The sequence below is a fragment of the Astyanax mexicanus genome, chromosome 14, assembly GCF_023375975.1.
Source record: "Astyanax mexicanus isolate ESR-SI-001 chromosome 14, AstMex3_surface, whole genome shotgun sequence".
Classification (NCBI taxonomy): Eukaryota; Metazoa; Chordata; class Actinopteri; order Characiformes; family Acestrorhamphidae; genus Astyanax; species Astyanax mexicanus.
In genome coordinates this window covers 4,183,642-4,203,107 of record NC_064421.1, presented here as the reverse complement: position 1 = coordinate 4,203,107, position 19,466 = coordinate 4,183,642, and the positions used below count along the sequence as shown (strand labels likewise).

Below are 19,466 nucleotides of genomic sequence, written 5' to 3'. Positions count from 1 at the left end.
GACACCACACACCGACCAGAACTGGTCCAGAGACTGGTCAAAATCGGCCCAGACACTGACCAGAACCGGCCCAGACACTGAACAGAATCGGTCTAAACACCAGGCGTTGACCCGAACCGGCCCAAACACCACATGTTGACCCAAACTAGCCCAAACACCACATGCTGATCTGAACTGTCCCGGACACTGACCAGAACCAGGTCAAACACTAACCCGAACCAGGCCAAACACCACATGTTGACCCAAACTAGCCCAAACACCACATGCTGATCTGAACTGTCCCGGACACTGACCAGAACCAGGTCAAACACTAACCCGAACCAGGCCAAACACCACATGTTGACCCAAACCGGCCCAGACACTGACAAGAACCGGCCCAGACACTGATCAGAATCAGCCCAAACATCAAACGCTGACCCGAACCAGTCCAGACACTGATCAGAACTGGCCCAAAAACTCTGCCCCTGAACTGGCCCAAACACTAACCAGAACCAGTCCGAACACCACACACTGACCAGAATCAGGGCAAACACCACATGTTGACCTGAATCAGCCCAGGCGCTTACCCAAACCGGCCCGAACACCAAACGCTGACCCGAATAGGTCCAGACACTGATCACAAACAGCCCAAACACCACACACTGATCAGAACCGGCTCAGATGCTGGACAGAACCAGTGCCAACACCACATCCTGACCCGAACCAGCCCAAACACCACACAAAGACCTGAAACGGCCCAAACACTTTTTACTACATAATTCCATATGTCTCCTTAAATTGTTTGTATTTAATATAAATGTATAATGTAGAAAATAAATTAAATATTGAAATAAAAATACACACTGAATTTAAGGTGCGCCCAAACTTTTGACTGGTACTGTATATATTGTGTGTAATGATTTTATGTGAGGGAGCTTTATTATATATATTAGAGGAACACTGGAACAGAGTGTTTTACACCAGACCGCTCTGAATGGGTTTGTTTACAGGTTTTAATGAATCAGTAAAACAGAGGAATGTGAGGAACGCTGCTGTAATGAGAGTAATAGTGAAGCGGCTCTATCTCCAGAGCTTCACTCATCACTAACACTGATTTAACTCTCCTCATAAAACTCTCATTTACTCCTTATTATCACTTTATTGCTCTGAGCTTCAGCCGGCTCATTTAAACACTGATTTTACTGCTCTGTTTTTCTTTCCAATATGTCTTCAAGATCAGCTTATTTTACACACATACAGCTCTGGGAAAAAAAGTTTCTCTGATTTTGCTATTTATAGGTTTATGTTTGAGTAAAATGAACATTGTTGTTTTATTCTATAAACTACAGACAACATTTCTCCCAATTTAAAAAAAAAATTGAAATATTTGCAGAAAATGAGAAATGGCTGAAATAACAAAAAAAGACGAAGAAAAAAACAAGTTCATATTCATAAAGTTTTAAGAGTTCAGAAATCAATATTTGGTGGAATAACCCTGGTTATTAATCACATTTTTCATGCATCTTGGCATCATGTTCTCCTCCGCCAGTCTTACACACTGCTTTTGGATAACTGTATGCCTTTACTCCTGGTGCAAAAATTCAAGCAGGTTTTTTTTTCAGAGGTTTTTAATTTGGTAAAATCAAAGAAACTCATCATTTTTAAGTGGTCTCTTCAGCCAAGCTAGAGTTAAAAGTTCATTGCTCTTTAAAGGGACACTAAACCCCCTGATTTAAGCTGACTCCACCCTCAGCTCAAATTTGAAAAAGGTTAAAAAAAAAATTGGAGGTGTAGTTTGGGAGGGGCATCGGGTGATGTATGGGTTTAGAGGTGGGGCAATAGGAAGGGAGAGCTGATTGGCTGAGCTGCAGAAGCAGCAGTGTGCCTCTGATAGAGGTGAGACGCAGATGATTGGACGTCATTGATTTACATATTGTACACTTTTCTACATTTGTAACGTGGTTAATATAAAAGCTGCACGTAAGGTTGATGAAGGCTGCTTACTATTAGTAAAAAAATTAATAAATGTAAAAAAAAGAAAAGAAAAAACTGAAGTTACGTAAAAACTAAAATCATCAGATCATAATCGAGAATCACACTTATGCAATAAAATCGACAATATCCTTTTTTTTTTTTTTTAACAATATCACCACGGCCTAAATACGATAAAAATTAATATAATGCTTAACTCTATGTGGTAAAAATTCTGAAATGGAACACTTTTAACCGATAAAAAGACACATTTTTACAGCACCACCCAGCCTAATTAGTTGCGCGAATTGGAGGTTTTTCGAGCATGAACGTCCTGTTTAACATCATGCCAAAGCATCTTAATTAGACTGATTTTTTTGTATCCATTAAAAGGTGGACTTGTTTGTGTGCTTCAGATCATTGTCTTGCTGCAGAACCCAAGTACGCCTCAACTTAAGGTCACAAAGTGAGTAAAAACTGCTTTTTGTATTAACTCTTTGTGTTATCTTTGTCCGATCATCTGAAAAATGTAAGTATAATAAAGCAAAAAAGTTTCAAATATTAATTTTTCAAGGCACTGTACACAGTAGCTATAGTGACAGGTCTGTTCTTTCTCAGGTGATTCTCCAGTGCAGTGAAGATGAGCTCTATGTTTGCATGAAAGCGCTGAACTCCTGTCTTCCACTAGAGTTACTGAAGCAGCTCAGGTTACTGAAAGCATCATCAGCTCTCCGCCCGAGGCTCTTCTCGTTCACCTGGAATCGCCATGGAGCTGCAGCTATGGAGATGTAACACCACGAACGCCCACGGTACAGTACGACAGGGGGAAATTACACCAGCAGAGATCTGCTACCGAAACAATGCTCCTAAAACGATTACATAACTCTCGCTTCTCTCCACTGTACTCCACTCCGCACCGCAGCGCAGCACAGCGCAGTGTGTTCCCACACATCTCAGCTAATTGAGCTTCATCCTCCCCTCATGCTGTGGGCTGCAGAGATCCACGCTCTGAAACGACCCTCAGAGAAACGCCAATAGCTCATCCTTCAGCGCGGGTTTGGAGAAGATCCGTGTGTTATTGTTACAGATGAGCATTCCTGTGTACTATCTGTTACACTGCCTCTCTCCACTCCCCAGCATATTTCAGCATATCCTGTCTGAAAATCATACGTTCAGATTCTTCTGCCTTTATTTAATCAAAGCAGCTCAGAATTCAGGCTAAAAATCAGGTTTTTTGACTTGTTGCATGTAGTTGCAACACTGAAGCATGTTTTTGCTACGATTCAATTTTATTTCCGATTTTAGGATCACGATTCGATTCGATTCTCGATTTTCTTTTTTTTTTTTACAGCAGAGAGGCCTATCCCAGTTTTAGATTAGTCTATGCTCAGTCATTGGTTTGATTCATCACATTTACAATATCTTATTTCAAAAGGTGGGCTTGATATAAGTGATTCAAAGTGATACAAGTGATCTGTAATACACCACATTAGGCACTAATGGTCAAATTTAAATAATTTAATCAAGATATACATGTAATGCCATCTAGTGGCTTTTTTGGTAGCAGCAGTGTGCACTATTAAAACAGCAATGTGCAACATAACAAAATAAATAATAAAAAAATACAGGAACAGTCATGAACAAAATAATAGAACAATTAGATCCTTAACAAACTGAACTCTATCCTACTATAACAGTTAAACATGAAAAATAAGACTCGGCCCCTGAGAATGACAAGTTTTTTTCTTTAATAAAGATATATTATTAACTTTATCTGGGAGAAAGATGCTCCTTAAAGTACCAAAACTGTTATTATATTTGAGGCTAGACCAAACTTTTTTTTGACAACAAAATTTTTATATTTTCTTTAAGTTTTTCTTTAAGAAGATGAGAATGTCCACATTCTCTGGAGAAAGGGCTGCTCTGTGCTGCTACAGTGTGCTGCACCATTTGCGTAGCGCAAGTGCTCGCGTAGCTTTAGGGAGGGATCGTCAATCCTCTTTTTGACTTCGAGGCTCGAGACCATGACATAATTTCGATCAATTCCGATAAAATATCGAAATTGTGACAGCCCTAATTGTAAACGTATGATACATTTAGTTTCGGTTTCACTCTTGTGTTGCACAAATATTAGAACAGGCAAACTCTTACTCTTACTCCCTTACTCTGTGCCAGAATTTCTTGATAAACGGACCAATAGAAACTCTTCAAAATGACCTGAAATAAACTCTTTTTACACTGACTTCCATTGAAAGTTCACAAGGTTTTTTCTCTCTAATGTAAAGTTGCTGCACTGACTTTAGACTTGATAATAAAACACAGTGGATCAACACCAGCAGATGACATGTCTCTCCAAACCATCACTGATCATCAGTAAATTTTACATTTCATTTAAAGTAAATCGAGGGAGCAGAGTCTGGAGGAAGAGTGGAGAGACACACAGTCCAAACTGCTCGAGGTCTAGTGTGAAGTTTCCACCAATCAGTGATGGTTTGGAGAGACATGTCATCTGCTGGTGTTGATCCACTGTGTTTTATTATCAAGTCTAAAGTCAGTGCAGTTTTGTTTTCCCACAAAATCTTACAGCACTTCATGCTTCCCTCTGCTACTGACAACTTTTATGGAGATGTGGATTTCATTTTCCAGCAGGACTTGGCACACTGCCCACACTGCCAAAAGTACCAATTGGTTTTAAATAATGTTTTAATTTTCTGAGACACTGATTTGTAGGTTTTTATTGGCTATAAACCATAATCATCAACAATAAAATAAATAAACGCTTAAAAAATATATCACTGTGTGTGTAATACATTTATATAATATATGAGTTCTACATTTTGAAATGAATTATTGAAATAAAGTAACTTTTCAAAGCTATTCTAATTTTTAAGATGCACAAGTATATGACTGGATCAAATAATTTTTTTGTTTTTAGTTTTTTCAGATTTCCCAGAACTCATGGAAACCATGATTTCTCTTTAAAATGTCAATTTCCACTGGACTGAAACAAAAACACAGTCTTGAAAACCTGAGACTTCACTTAAAACAACACCTGCGGCTACTTGGCCTTTATTCAACCAAGCTTCCAGCTTTTGGATGGATAGATCCCTTTCTAGCTCATTTCTCATTTTCCACTAGTTTTCATGATTTAAACAAACACGGACAGGTTTTCCAGATTTTCTAAGAAGCATGTAAACCCTGATTTATCACCAGATACAATCTGAATCACCTACAGTTTTGTAATATATGTGAAAGCTCCAACCCAGCCTACCTAGAAGACGTTTCTTAAAAAGAGTTGCATTTATAAACGGAACCCCACTGTGTAGAAACCACTCGAAAGACTTTAGAGCAAAAGCCTGTTGCTTTCTACCTGTACTGAAGACCACTCTCAGCAATTAAAGAGTGGCGTCCAAGGATCCCATCCATCTCCGACCTAGAAGCTAGAGAGTGTGTTGTGGCTTTCTACTGCTTTTAGTACCCCAAGTTGGAGCAATTACCCCCGTTCTTCATCAGCATTCAGATTTTTGAGGATTTGGAACAAAGTATCTTACTTCATTTCTAGAATATTTATCATTTTCTACGTGTTTCTGTAGCTTTCATAAATATTCCCTGGTTTTCTAGATTTTCCAGGACCCACATAAACCATGCTTTCTCACCAAAACCAAATCTGAATTTCCAAAAAATAATAAATAAGAATTTTCCAAAGACTCAGTTTGGGTGGAGCTCACAACCTGCTTCCAACTTTTGGCCAGATAGATCCAAATTCTCATTTCCAGGAGTTTCCATGACTGGAACATATATTCACTGTTTCCCCAGATTTCCTAGAAAGCGTGCAACTAAAAGAAGTCCCTTAATGAAAAGCATTTCTAATGATATGCAACCATCTTGGAAACCACCTGAGACTCTGCTGAGACTTAAACCTGTTGCTTTCCATCTGCACTGAAGGCTCTGCTTCTGAACAGATGGATCTAAAGACCCATGAGACGCCTCAGTCCTGGAAACCACCTAAGACATTAGAGTAAAAGCCTGTTACTTTCCACCTGTGCTGAAGGTCACTCTACCAGATTATTCACACCAAACTGGAGCCTGGACCCAATGATCTCCACACCCCTTCAGTGAAATCACACACCTACACATCACATTAAACTAGAAACTGCTTTAGTGCTACTCCATATGGACCAGTGGAACCCCCAATCATACTCTCACCACCCTATGTGCTGGTGTAGGGACCCAAGCTAAAGCCATAAGATAAAATTTAATTCAAGATATAATCATGCCTCTTTACTGCATGCTTACAGACCCTATCCAGCCAGTATCTCGAATATTGCTACTGATACACCCCTTATAGACTAATGAGACCCCCAGTCACACCCTGGCTGGACCACCCCACTGGGTCAATGCTGGAGAATGAACCCAAACTAGAGCTATCCTCCTCTACATGCACATTTACTTAGATAAACAGTCAGTACACTACAGCCTGTATTTGCTTCTGGTAAACCCCATTTGGACCATTAAGACCACGCAATAATATACTGGATGATCCCACTTGCTAGTAAACAAACCCAAGCTAGAGGTATTTTTCACACATGCACTGCACACTTATTTACACACACTATCCAACCAGTATTCACTATACCACCTCCTGGGACAACTCCTGTGAACAAATGAGACACCCAAGACTACTGTGGACCAACCCTACTTGAAGATGAATTCCTCTCCATTTTACCAAACTCCAACACCTTTTTTATAATCAGTATCTACTGTAAAATTACTGGTACTGGTGCAAACTAGAGTTATCCTATCTCCCAATCTCTGTCCCCATGTATATCCCAATCTCCCACTTTTTTACACACTCTAACTATCTAACCTCCAGTATCCACTATAAATATTGTTGGGAAACTCCATGGGATGGGAATCATCATACCCAGGACCACCCCACATGCTGGTGAATGGGTCCAAGCTAGAGCTACACAACACAATTATGTAACCAGTGTTTCCTACAATGCTACTAGAAAACTCACCTCTGGGTGAATGGACCCAGGCTAGAGCCATTGACCTCTCTTAAAGTCTCAATCTCCCAATCATTTACACAAGAAAATTATCTAACCAGTATTTGCTACTATGCTACTGGTAAACTAAATAGGACACCCAATCATACTGCCCTGAATTCCTCTACATTGTCCCAATCTCACACACCTTTGGGTTAATGCTGGTGAATTTACCAAAGCTAGAGCTATCCTATCTCTGAAGTCCCAATCTCTCACATATTTCCACACACAATATAACGAGTATTTGCTATAATACTACTTGAGTACCAGTGAGAGCCAGTGAAATCATACTCTGGACCTCTCTCAATATCAATGAAGTCTCAATCTCCTGATCACACAAGATTAACCAGTATTTGCTACTATGCTACTGGGAACTCCACGAGACCCCCAAACATAGCACCCAGGACCATCCCACTTGAGAGTGTGTTCCTCAACACTGTCCAAAACAGCTAAACATTAGATTTAAAAGTAATTTAAATGTCCACATGTTTACATATTTACACACACTATCTAACCAATATCTGCTGTAATACTACTGGGACACCAGTGATACCCTTAATCATACTCTGGATCACCCCACTTGAGGGTGAATTCCTCTACATTGTGCCAATCTCCAAATTATTTACACAACACAATTATGTAACTAGTATTTGCTACAATGCTAGGTCTAAAAACTACAGGACCCCCAATCATCATACCCAGGATCACCCTACATGCTGTTGAATGGACAAAAGCAAGAGCCACTGACCTCTCTTAATCTCAATGAAGTCTCAATCTCCCAATCATTTACACAATACAATTATCTAACCAGTATTTGCTATAATGCTACTGGGAAACTCCATGAGACCCTCAAACATACCACCCAGGACCATCCCACTTGAAGGTGAATTCCCCCTAAACTGTCAATCTCCCACCCCTTTGGGTGAATGCTGGTGAATGAACACAAACTTGAGCCCATCTATCTCCAATGTCCCAATCTCTCACTTACTTACACACACTATCTAACCATTATTTGCTATACTCCTACTTGTACACCTCTTATAAAACAATGAGACACAAAATCATACCCTGGACCACCCCACTCTTGATTATGAATCCCCTAAATTGTCACAATCTCCCACCCCTGTGGGTGAATGCTGGTGTATGAACCCAAAGTGGGCTTTCCAATCTACAATATCCTAATTTCTCACATATTTACAGACATCATCTTACCAATATTTGCTATAATATTACTTGCTATAAAATTACTTGTACACCTCTTATAAACCAATCATACCCTGGACCACCCACTCTTGATGGTGAATACTGGTGAATGGTCCCAATCTAGAACTTTCCAATCTTCCACTTACTTTCCTACAGCAGTACCCACTATAAACACTACTGCGAAACTCCATGGGACCCCCAATCACCATCATCATACCCAGGACCACCCCACACGCTGGTGAATGGACGCTCGTGCAGCAGCTGAGTTTGTAGATATTTAACCCCAGAATGTTCCTCTCTTACCCTGCAGGTTCTGCACGCGGATGTCGCTGATCTGGCCGATGAATTCCTCCCGTTCAAACCAGTCCTCCCACTCGTGTCCGGCCATTACCTTCAGCTGAGCTTCTGCAGCACCTGGATCCAAAACAATCCCCGAACCCCCGGCGTATCCTCCACCAAACACCTAAACCCGCCGCGCGCGACTAACCGCAGGGCGCGGGAGGGGGGCAGCCGGTCCGCGGGAGGGCGCAGCGGGCTGGTGGCGCATACCTGCTGCGCTGGAGTTAAACTTCCACTGGAGGAAAAGAGAAAACAGAGAGAGAAAGAGAGAGGGATACTCAGAGAGACAGAGAGAGAGAGGGAGAGGGAGACGCTATGGCGATTGAACACTCACTGCACCTGGGTTACTGCGTCCTGCTCCACTCCCCACCCGCTTTCCGATAAGCCCCGCCCCCTCCGCTGACCCTGGCCAACAGGGCGTCCACAAGCAGGCTCCGATTTGCATACCGCACTAGGATTGGCCAAGCAGCTCATACACAGGAACAGCCAATCCAATCAGTGGAAATAAATAAATAAAGAAATACTTTATATAATAAAAATACTGCCTTTCAAAAAACTGTAAAAACTCATATACATACATTTTCCATACATTAATACGTGTATTTTTTTACGTAATAAATTAAAAGTGTTAAACTATCAATTTAATTGAGTTTAATAATAATAAAAACAAATAAGATACCACTTAAAAATGATCAGTTTCTTTGATTTTACCAACTTGGAAAAAAAAGAGTAAAGGCATAAAGTTATCCAAAAGCAGTGTGTAAGACTGGTGGAGAATGCATAAAAAACAGGGTTATTCCACCAAATATTGATTTCTGAACTCTTAAAATTTTACAAATATGAACTTGTTTTCTTTGCATTATTTGAGGTCTGAAAGCTCTGTGTCTTTTTTGTTATATCAGCCATTTCTCATTTTCTGCAAATAAACACTCTAAATTACAATATTTTAATTTGGAATTTGGGAAAATTCCATGTTAAAAATGTTGTCCGTAGTTTACAGAATAAAACAATGTTCATTTTACTTAAACATATACCTATAAATCAGAGAAACTGATTCAGAAACTGAAGTGGTCTCTTACTTCTTTCCAGTTTCCAGTTTTTCGCTGTATATTGATCAGCCATTCTAAATTATTGAATTAATGCTTATTCATATTTTTGTTGTATTTTATGTTATTCTATGTAGTCTAATTCTGCGCATTTTCCTGTGTTTCATGTGTATGTTCTTAAATTTGTACCTACCAAACATCATGGATATGATAGTATTTGTATTTAGTATTTTCTGCCAATTTCAACATTTTTAAAGGTCTTTGCGAGTGCACTTTAGTTCATGTTTTTTTTTTTTTAGATTAACTGACCTTCATTCCTTAAATGATTTTTTTTCTTTACTTATTTGAATATTTCTTGCCTTTTATCATTTTAATTACCTATGATTTTATGATTCCTACTCCTAAACTTTTCTTTTAATCTTATATGTTTTATATCATATTTTACAATATCTTATATATCATATTAAATTGCTGGGTCTTTGACTATCACTACACTTTGTAATGGCTCGGGTACGTTGTAAATGAGGGCCAATAGTTCGTTTACTGAACAATTCATTATATTTTTTTCATAGTTTTGATAACTTAAATATTAATCTACAATGCTGAACATTTTAAAATAATGAAAAAAAACTCACTAATATTAAGGTGTCCAAACTTTTGACTTGTAATATATTTTGACATGCATCACGTGGAAATATATAAATATGAGTTGTATTTTATATATCTCATACTTTCATACATCCCAAACAATTGTTTGTAACTTATTTTACAACATATTAAACCAATACACTGCAAAAATATAATGGAGGGCGTGGCTTTTGATACGAGCAGCGCTCTGATTTGCATACCTTCTTATGATTGGCTTACAGCACACGCTTAGGAACCACTGGCCAATCCCAGTGCGATATGCAAATCCCAGCGAGAGTTGTGAGTACTCTGTTATGGAACGCCAAAAGGCCCAAAAAACGCCTGGACCAGACGGCGCGTAAAATACGCCGTTCTGTGTGGGTTTTACGCCGTAATATATGCTGTATGATTTCAAGACGCCGTAATATACGCCGTATGATTTCACGACGCCGTTAAAAACGCCGCTAAAAGCACAGAAGACGCTGTTTCCCACGGCGTTTTTCGACCCTTTTGGCGCGCCCTACAGAGCGCCGTCTCAGTGCAATGAGACGGCGTAAAAAGCAGCGTTTAATAATAAGTTAATGAGCTCCACCTTCCAGTTTTGAAAGCCAATACATTTAAACTCTGTTCAGCCAATGCTCTTACAGAGAGACTCAGTCTAAAGCAATTCACTGCAGATCCGAGCTCCTGAGCTCTTCAGACACAGTTTTTTAGACACAATTAACAATATACCATCTATAGACATTCCCGCTAGTGCTCATGCCTTTTATTAGTCTAATATTTATGCTGTATCAATGTAAAAATAAACTCTAGGTTTAGGTGAAAGCAAAATGCTGTGCAGCTCCACACTTTTTTTTTTTTATCCAGACGGAAATCACATCACCTTGTCAGTATATCACACATGAAGAACCCTATTGTTGCAAAAACATCAGGGTTTCAATAAATGAATTTATTAATTTATTAAATTAGTTACAAATTATATTAGGAAGCTGATTCTTCTTATTTTTATTCTTATTAAAATATTATAATTATACAGTATAATTATAATATATTATATATATATATTATATTATATAAAATTATATATTATAATTATATATTATTATTATTATTATTATTATTATTATTATAAGATGTAAATTATTCTTAATTTACTACGAATATTATTGTTTTGTTGTTGTTTAAGCATAATATTATTAATATTAGTTTTTATGCTTCAGCAGATCCGGTAATTTTTCTATTTCCATAAGGAAACAAGTAATGTCATTTACAGACATAGACTTACAAGTTACATATTTATTATATTTATATTTATTATTATATTATATTTACTTCAGTCGCTTAGAAACCTTCATTAAATTATTAATCTGGCTCTTTACTTTGGAAAATCTATTTAATATCCAAACTCATTGGCAAGCCCCACGCACATTATGAGTGTCAACTTATCTCATCATATTCTATTATTATGTAACATCAATTAGCTGATACACATACAGGCAGTACAATACACTGTATTTAATAAAAACACACAAACTGACCAACAGCACCACAGCTAGCCTAACTCACTCCAGTCTAAATGCTGGACAGCCTGGATCATTAGCTTAAAAAGCGCTGTTTAATTTTGCGTGCGTGTATGCATTTTTCTTGACGCGGCTCTGAGACAAAGTGGATCAGATCTTTCGCGCTGCGTGGGGAGATTGATTTTGTTACTAAAATTCTTTAATTGTAGTATACTTTAAGATTTGAATATTTTTAACATATTAGAGAGACACTTCTGTAAAAACAATTAAAACATCCCTAAAAAGGGGCTATAGACGTTCCTGTGTATAGACACCTATTCACGGTTTGCGGATGTCTTATCAAGTCTTGTCATTTATTTGCCCTAAAAAAGGCCTTTAAATCTTACTGTAAATCCTTTGAATTTAACATTGTTGTTGTGTACTTTTTGCAATTTTCATATTTTCATAATTGTTTCTCTGGTGGTCTTAAAAATCATTTATTTGCACAAACAGGGGCAAATCAGCCAGGCATTGATTATATATATATATATATATTTTTAATTTATTCTTATTAATTCTATTTTCTTACTCAATGTTGTCAGTCCCTTTTAAATTGTAAATGCTCGGCTACACTGGAAATGATGTACTCCCGAGAGGAAAAAAAGGTTTATTGATTGAATGATTGAATGATCGGTAAGTTGAGCTATCCAGTGATTGAGAGTTTTCTTCGTGGAGTATAAATTTATTCATGGGGCGTCCCTACTACTATTAATTTTATTTAAAATACATTGAACAGCATAAATATTAGACTAATAAAAGGCATGAGCACCAGCGGGAATGTCTGAAGAAGGTATATTGTAAATTTGTATTTAAAAACTGAAGAGCTCTGGTTCAAGAGCTCGGATCTGCAGTGAATTGCTTTAGACTGAGTCTCTCTGTAAGAGCATTGGCTGAACAGAGTTTAAATGTATTGGCTTTCAAAACTGGAAGGTGGAGCTCATTATCTTATTATTAAACGCCGCTTTTTACGCCGCTTATTACGGCGTCAAGAGAGACACTAAAACGCCGCTTTTTACGCCGTCTCATTGCACTGAGACGGCGCTCTGTACGGCGTGCCAAAAGGGTCGAAAAACGCCGTGGGAAACGGCGTCTTCTGTGCTTTTAGCGGCGTTTTTAACGCCGTCGTGAAATCATACGGCGTATATTACGGCGTCTTGAAATCATACGGCGTATATTACGGCGTAAAACCCACACAGAATGGCGTATTTTACGCCGTTCTTTTCGATAAAAGGCGTCTGGTCCAGGCGTTTTTTGGGCCTTTTGGCGTTCCATATTATGTTCATGCCGCCAATTCTAGCGCAGGTGGCGTGGCTTACCGCAAAACGGGTGCGGTAAAAATGAGGCTCGGTGCACGCCCACTACCCGTTTACGTGCACGAAGGTCATAACATTATGACCACCTTCTTATTATTTGGGTGGTGGGTTGTTATTATTCTCAGTACAGCAGTGATTAGCATGGGGGTGGTGTATGAGGTGTTAGTGTGTGTTGTGCTGGTACAGTGAGTGGATCAGATACAGCAGCAGTGCTGCTGGAGTTTTTAAACACTGTGTTTAATCTCTCACTGTGCACCAAAGGATGTGAAAAGTATCTCTATTTATTACTCTGTAGGTAGAAGTATGGATACTAGGGCTCAAAATAAATACTTCTTTAGAAGTTGAAGTATCAACTCAAGCTTTTTACTCTTTAAGTAAAAGTGTTTAAAAAAAGTACTGGTTTCAAAACTAATTAAAGTATAAAAGTAAAAGTAATGTAAGGGGAAAAAATAAGAATATTAAGGAGAAAAGCTTAGGCCACGCCCACAGATTCCTATCTCTGCACAGACCATCTTCATACTAAGCTACATATGTCTGCTATGTTCTTGCTGGAGTGTGTGGGGGGCGGGACGTGTGCAGGTGTGATGGATCACAGTATAAACCAATAGGTAGTCAGAATGGTATATGTTTATACTTCCCTACATCCAATCACAATCAGATTCACTCTATCTGGATGGAGGAGAGATTTATCTGGATAGGGGTTTTATTGAACGATGAGAAGCCGGAATGAAAATGAGCTAAAAATGAAACAGGAGTAACGAGGCTGATTTTAAAATGTAAGGAGTTCACTTTCTGCTTAATCAGCTCATTTTAGGGGATACGACTTTTCTATTTTTTCTAATAGAATGTAATTAATTAATCAGACACTGATGTCTATTAAACTGATGAGTTTCATTTTGAGATTTAATTGTAACTTAGTTTTAAGATTAAGTTTAATAATTTAAGTTAAACTTGCTTTAAATACTAATGAGGTTTTCTAATGAGTTTTTCTTTGCTGTACTGCATCTTTATATTCCATATATTTCAGAATTTATGCAGCAAAGACACGCCCACATTTACACAGTTGCACTGAGGCTGAACCCTATGCTGCACTGGGTAGCTACTGCATGTCCAATAGGTCAAATCAGTTTAAATCAAGTTAATGATGTACAATAACTGTGAGCTCACTTTACTCTTAGTTCATATTGATACTTTACTAGACCAATCACAATGCAGATTTTTCATGGACAATAAATCGTCCTGGAAATGATTGAGATAAGCAACATTATTGTCATTTAAGATCTTTAAATACCACTGACATAAGTATAATAAAAAGCACAATTTGTAATTAATCATACATTCGGAAACATATACTTTTTTTCTTCGCCTAAGGCAGTCTGTGCACACTGTGTGTATGAAGTCACAGTTATTGAATGCGGTCAGGTATTGCATGACTGGCTAAAATACTGTTTAGTGTTATATATGTGAACAAACATACAAACAACTCAATAAACATATCACCATTATCACATACTGTATAATAATTAATAATGTAAACATCGTGACAGGCCTATACTGTATATTACATGTTTCTTTTTCTAGATGTAACTACTGTTATTTTTTTATCAAAATATAGTGGCGTAAAAAGTATGATATATGAGTTGGAAATATAGTAATATCCTCCTGAGACCCTGACTTTAGGATCTAACAAGCAAAAACAATGTCTTCAATTAGAAATTGTTGTTTATTTTAAAATTTAAGAACTATCTTTGACCCAACTTTTATTTGGGTTTGAACAAGTTTGAACAAACTTTTATTTTTCGACAGTGAGCAAATAAACATCAGGAGAATCGTTTCAAACATAAAATCGGATGAGAGTTTTGTATCTGGCATATGTTTCTGTCTGAACTGGCTGTAGAAACCTTTGACTGGGATTCTCACCCTCTTGATTTCAATCAATTAAGTGTTAAATGTTGTCATGTGACCACTAGATGATACAGCAGTGTGTCCATATGAGGCCAAAGGGGTAAAGTTTTGCAAAATTATTAAGTATAATGGTGCAAAGAAGCAGAAATGTGATGTCCTCATATGAGAATGCAAGGTCTCAAGAGGATATAGTAATTTTGTAACCAAAATGGAAATACTTTAATACAGTTATCAATTCCATTTACCGTACTTCAGTACCACCACTGGTTAAATCCTGTGTTACATGTTGGTGGTGGTGGTGGTGATGTGCCACTCAAGCCCCTCAGCGTAATAAAAGCTTCTTTTAACATAATATCACCAATAAAAAAAAAGCATTTATACTACAATTAAACACATACTGAACAGTTTTACTGCACTGTTGTGCCTTATATGACCCTTATCTTCCAGGAATACAGAAAAATCAGAGAACTGATATATTTATAGACTTTTTGTTTGTTTATTTATTTTTAGGACATTTATAGCCGTTGCCCATAGCAACAGGTTGTTACACAATAAGAGTCACGTCTGTGATGTGGGGTAAACTAACTCAGGCTGAGGCACAGTGGTGTACAGAACACTAGTACGTCCTTATAAGGTAAAGAGTGTGTATTAATCGTAATAGTGTGGGTCTTTAAGGTACAATATATTATATATATATATATATATATATATATATATATATATATATATATATATATATATTAATATACAATATATTAAATACTAACCTGTCTGTTTTGTACTAGCAGGAAGTGATATATATATATATATATATATATATATATATATATATATATATATACATATATATATATATATATATATTATATTGTCATGTAAATAAAAAAAATATATGCCTTCGACTGGATTAAAGCCAAGAAATTATATTAAGAAATGTGATAATAAGAGCTGGATTTTAGCACAGTAAATAGACGCTTGTGACAGCACCACGGTTGCAGAGTATAATAAGGAAACAGGCCTAAGGCACTTGTGACAGCACCCCGGTTGCCAAGTATAATATGGAAACAGGCCTAAGACACTTGTAACCGCACCCTGGTTGCCGAGTATACTATGGGAACAGGCATAAATTGGCCTAAGACACTTGGGACGGCATCCCGGTTGTCAAGTATAATATGGAAACAGGCCTGAATTGGCCTAAGACACTTGTGACAGCACCCTGGTTGCCAAGTATAATATGGGAACAGGCCTAAGACACTTGTGCAACAGCCTGATTCTACATGGCTGATTCTCAGCTGGTGCTGATACATTTGTTTAATTAAAAGACATACAATTTCTTAAAATGTCTTTAAAAAAGGTCATTTGAACTATCCCAATGGAACAAATGGTATTATTTATGGCTCTGAAGGGGGCACTATTTTCAGGTATGATCATTACCTGATTTTAGCTAGTGTAGATAGTACTGTAGGAATGGAGAAACTGTTGGCTGCATTTTATTATACTGAGAGATCATTGGCTGTTACAAAGCAGAAATCTGATTGTTGCCTGAAACTTTTTTTCCCTGTCTCTTGTGCCAGCACCCCGGCTGCAGAGTATAATAGACAACTGGCCCTATTCTACATGGCTGATGCAGAGTCTCATGTCATTTCTCATGTATTTATCAGATTATTGACAAAATCAGATTTTCTGCGGTTATTGGATTATTAAATGCACATAAATGCACTCATTGTATATGTATCACATCAAACTCCAGTTTTCCTGGATGTACTACATTACTGCTGGTTCATAAATAGGGAATGGGATCACCTCCTAATCCTGTAATAAGTATTCAGAGGAAACACAGAGCCAGCGTTCAGTATTCTGAATACACAGCGACTCTCAGCTTCCCTCTGAAGATTTATTGCAGCAATAAGGCGTACAGACAGCTGATTAAAATAGCTGTTTTACCGGGTCCCCAAGCCAGCCAGCACATCTACAGGGACTTCCTGCAGCGGAGTGGAGGTTCAGCCCTGTACTCGGCTCTGTAAATTTGTGTTCCATGAACGATAGAAACAGTAAAAACGCTTGTTTTTTTATCTCTGCAGTAAAGATGAGCTGAAACTGTGCCGGTCATTTCTGTACAGTAATATTAATAGAGAGAGATGGGTCACTGCATGCTGCCCACTCTCTCTTTCTCTCCATCTCTCTCTTCATCTCTCCATCTCTCTCTCTCTCTTGCAGCCGTTGTATAACACAGCAGAACGATGTCACAGAATGACACACAACCCACACATAAACAAGAGGCAGCAGCTTCATCATCATCATCATGCAGAGGCAGAAGCTCTGAAGATGCTTGTTGCTGAGTTTCACTGCATGTCGTTCACAGCACTGACATAAACAGTGTGTGTTACTGTGTTATTGAGTCGTGGTCTGAGTATCTACAGATGTTGTAGCTACATGTTCATACATTACATAAAATCCCAGATCTTGATTTATGGCCTATTAATGCCAAATGTCAAATTTAAGTCAAATACCACAGACAGAGCCGAGTGCTGAATGTGCCAACACCCCGGTTACTGAGTATAATATGGCAGTTGCCCCGAGCCACATGTGCTAACATCCTGGTTGCTGAGTATAATACAGTAAGTCAATCTTTCCCAGCCATTTGTGCCAACACCCCGGACGCTGAGTATAAAACAGCAATCTTCCCCAGCTGTTTTGCTGAGTACAAAGCGGCTATCTTCCCTAGTTATTTGTGCCAAACACCCCGGTGGATGAGTATTATACGGCAATCTTACCCCAGTTGTTGTACCAACACCCCGGTTGCTGAGTATAATACAGCAATCTTCCCCAGCTGTTTGTGCCAACCCCCCAGATGCTGAGTATAAAACAGCAATCTTCCTCAGTCGTTTTTGCTGAGTACAAAGCAGCTATCTTCCACAGTTATTTGTGCCAACACCGCGGTTGCTGAGTAAAATTTGGCAGTCTTCCCCAGCCGTTTGTATCATTACTCCGGTTGCTGAGTAAAATTCAACAATCTTTCACAGCCATTTGTGCTAACACCCTGGTTGCTGAGTATAATACCGCAATCTTCCCCAGTCGTTTGTCCCAACACCCCGGTTGCTGAGTATAATACACAAATCTTCCCCAGCCCTTTTGTTGAGTATAAGACTGAGTATAATACAGGAATCTTCCCCAGCCCTTTGTAATAACACACCGGTTGCTGAGTATAATACAGGAATCTTCCACACCCGTTTGTGCCAATACAACAGTTGCTGAGCATAATACAGCAATCTTCCCCAGTCGTTTTGCTGAGTACAAAGCAAAATCTTCAAATCTTCAAGTCAAGTCAAGTCAAGTAGTTTTATTGTCAATACTGCATGTGTACAGGACATACAGAGAATTGAAATTACGTTACTCTCCTTCCCAATTTTACAGCAAGTACAGATAATAGATATAATAAAAGAGAATGGGAGACACTGTGAGTACAATACAGCAGGGACACAAATAGACATACATGAGACAAAAACAAGGTGCAGTGGTGTGGGGGAGAAATAGATATATAAATATAAGTAAAAAGAAATAAGATATATAATCTAAAAGAGTGGGAGACATTAAATGTACAAAACAACAAGACACAATAAACATAAGTTAGACGAAGACATAGTTATCCACTTATTTGTGCAAACACTCCGGTTGCTGAGTATAACATCTTTTCCAGATGTTAGTGTAGATGTAACACAGCAATCTTCCCTAGTTGTTTTGCTTAGTATAGTACAGCAATTTCCCCCAGCCGTTTGTGCCAACACTCCGGTTGCTGAGTATAATACAGGGAACTTCCCCAGCCATTTGTGCCAATACCTTGGTTGCTGAGTATAATACAGCAATCTTCCCCAAGCATTTGTGCCAACACTCTAATTGCTAAATACAATACGGAAGTCTGCCTGAGACACATGTGCCAACACCCCAGTTCCTGAGTATAATACGGCAATCTTCCACACCCGTTCGTGCCAAAACCCTAGTTGCTGAGTAAAATTAGACAATTTTCCTTCCCGAGTCACTTGTGCTGACACCCCAGATGCCAAGTATAATATGGCAATTGATCCAATTCTACTTGGCTGATGCTTCGTCTCAGCTGATGTTGCCATATATAAGCATTTTTTATGCTGTCTGGGATGTATTTGTATACAGGGTATCTGCAGTTTCTTAATTTGTTAATCAGAAAATGCATAATGTGTCTTAAAATGTCTTACATTCATCTCCCTAAGGCCTTTAAAATACCACAGACAGTAAATAAAAATGTATTTATATGTACACTGTGTTGCATTTGAACTATTTGAGACTGGAATGTGTCTTTATTGATGTATCATGCATTTTTACATTGATATTATTAAATCTGAAGGTTCACATGCATTGAACTTTTGGTAATGTTGGTGTTTTAAATTAAATAACACAAGATATGATGACTAAACCCTTGCATCTACTCACTGGGGTTAGACA

At 38.2% G+C, this 19,466-nt stretch overlaps 1 protein-coding gene across 1 annotated transcript in view; it reads right to left on the bottom strand.

The window, feature by feature from the left end:
• clmna (calmin a) overlaps positions 1-8,882 on the bottom strand; it is a 63,647-nt gene extending 54,765 nt beyond the window's left edge. The window contains exon 1 of the mRNA XM_022673286.2: positions 8,505-8,882. Coding sequence (XP_022529007.2) covers positions 8,505-8,589 — 85 coding nt within the window. The 5' untranslated portion in view covers positions 8,590-8,882. The remainder of the gene's footprint in view (positions 1-8,504) is intronic.
• Positions 8,883-19,466: the final 10,584 nt, after the last annotated feature.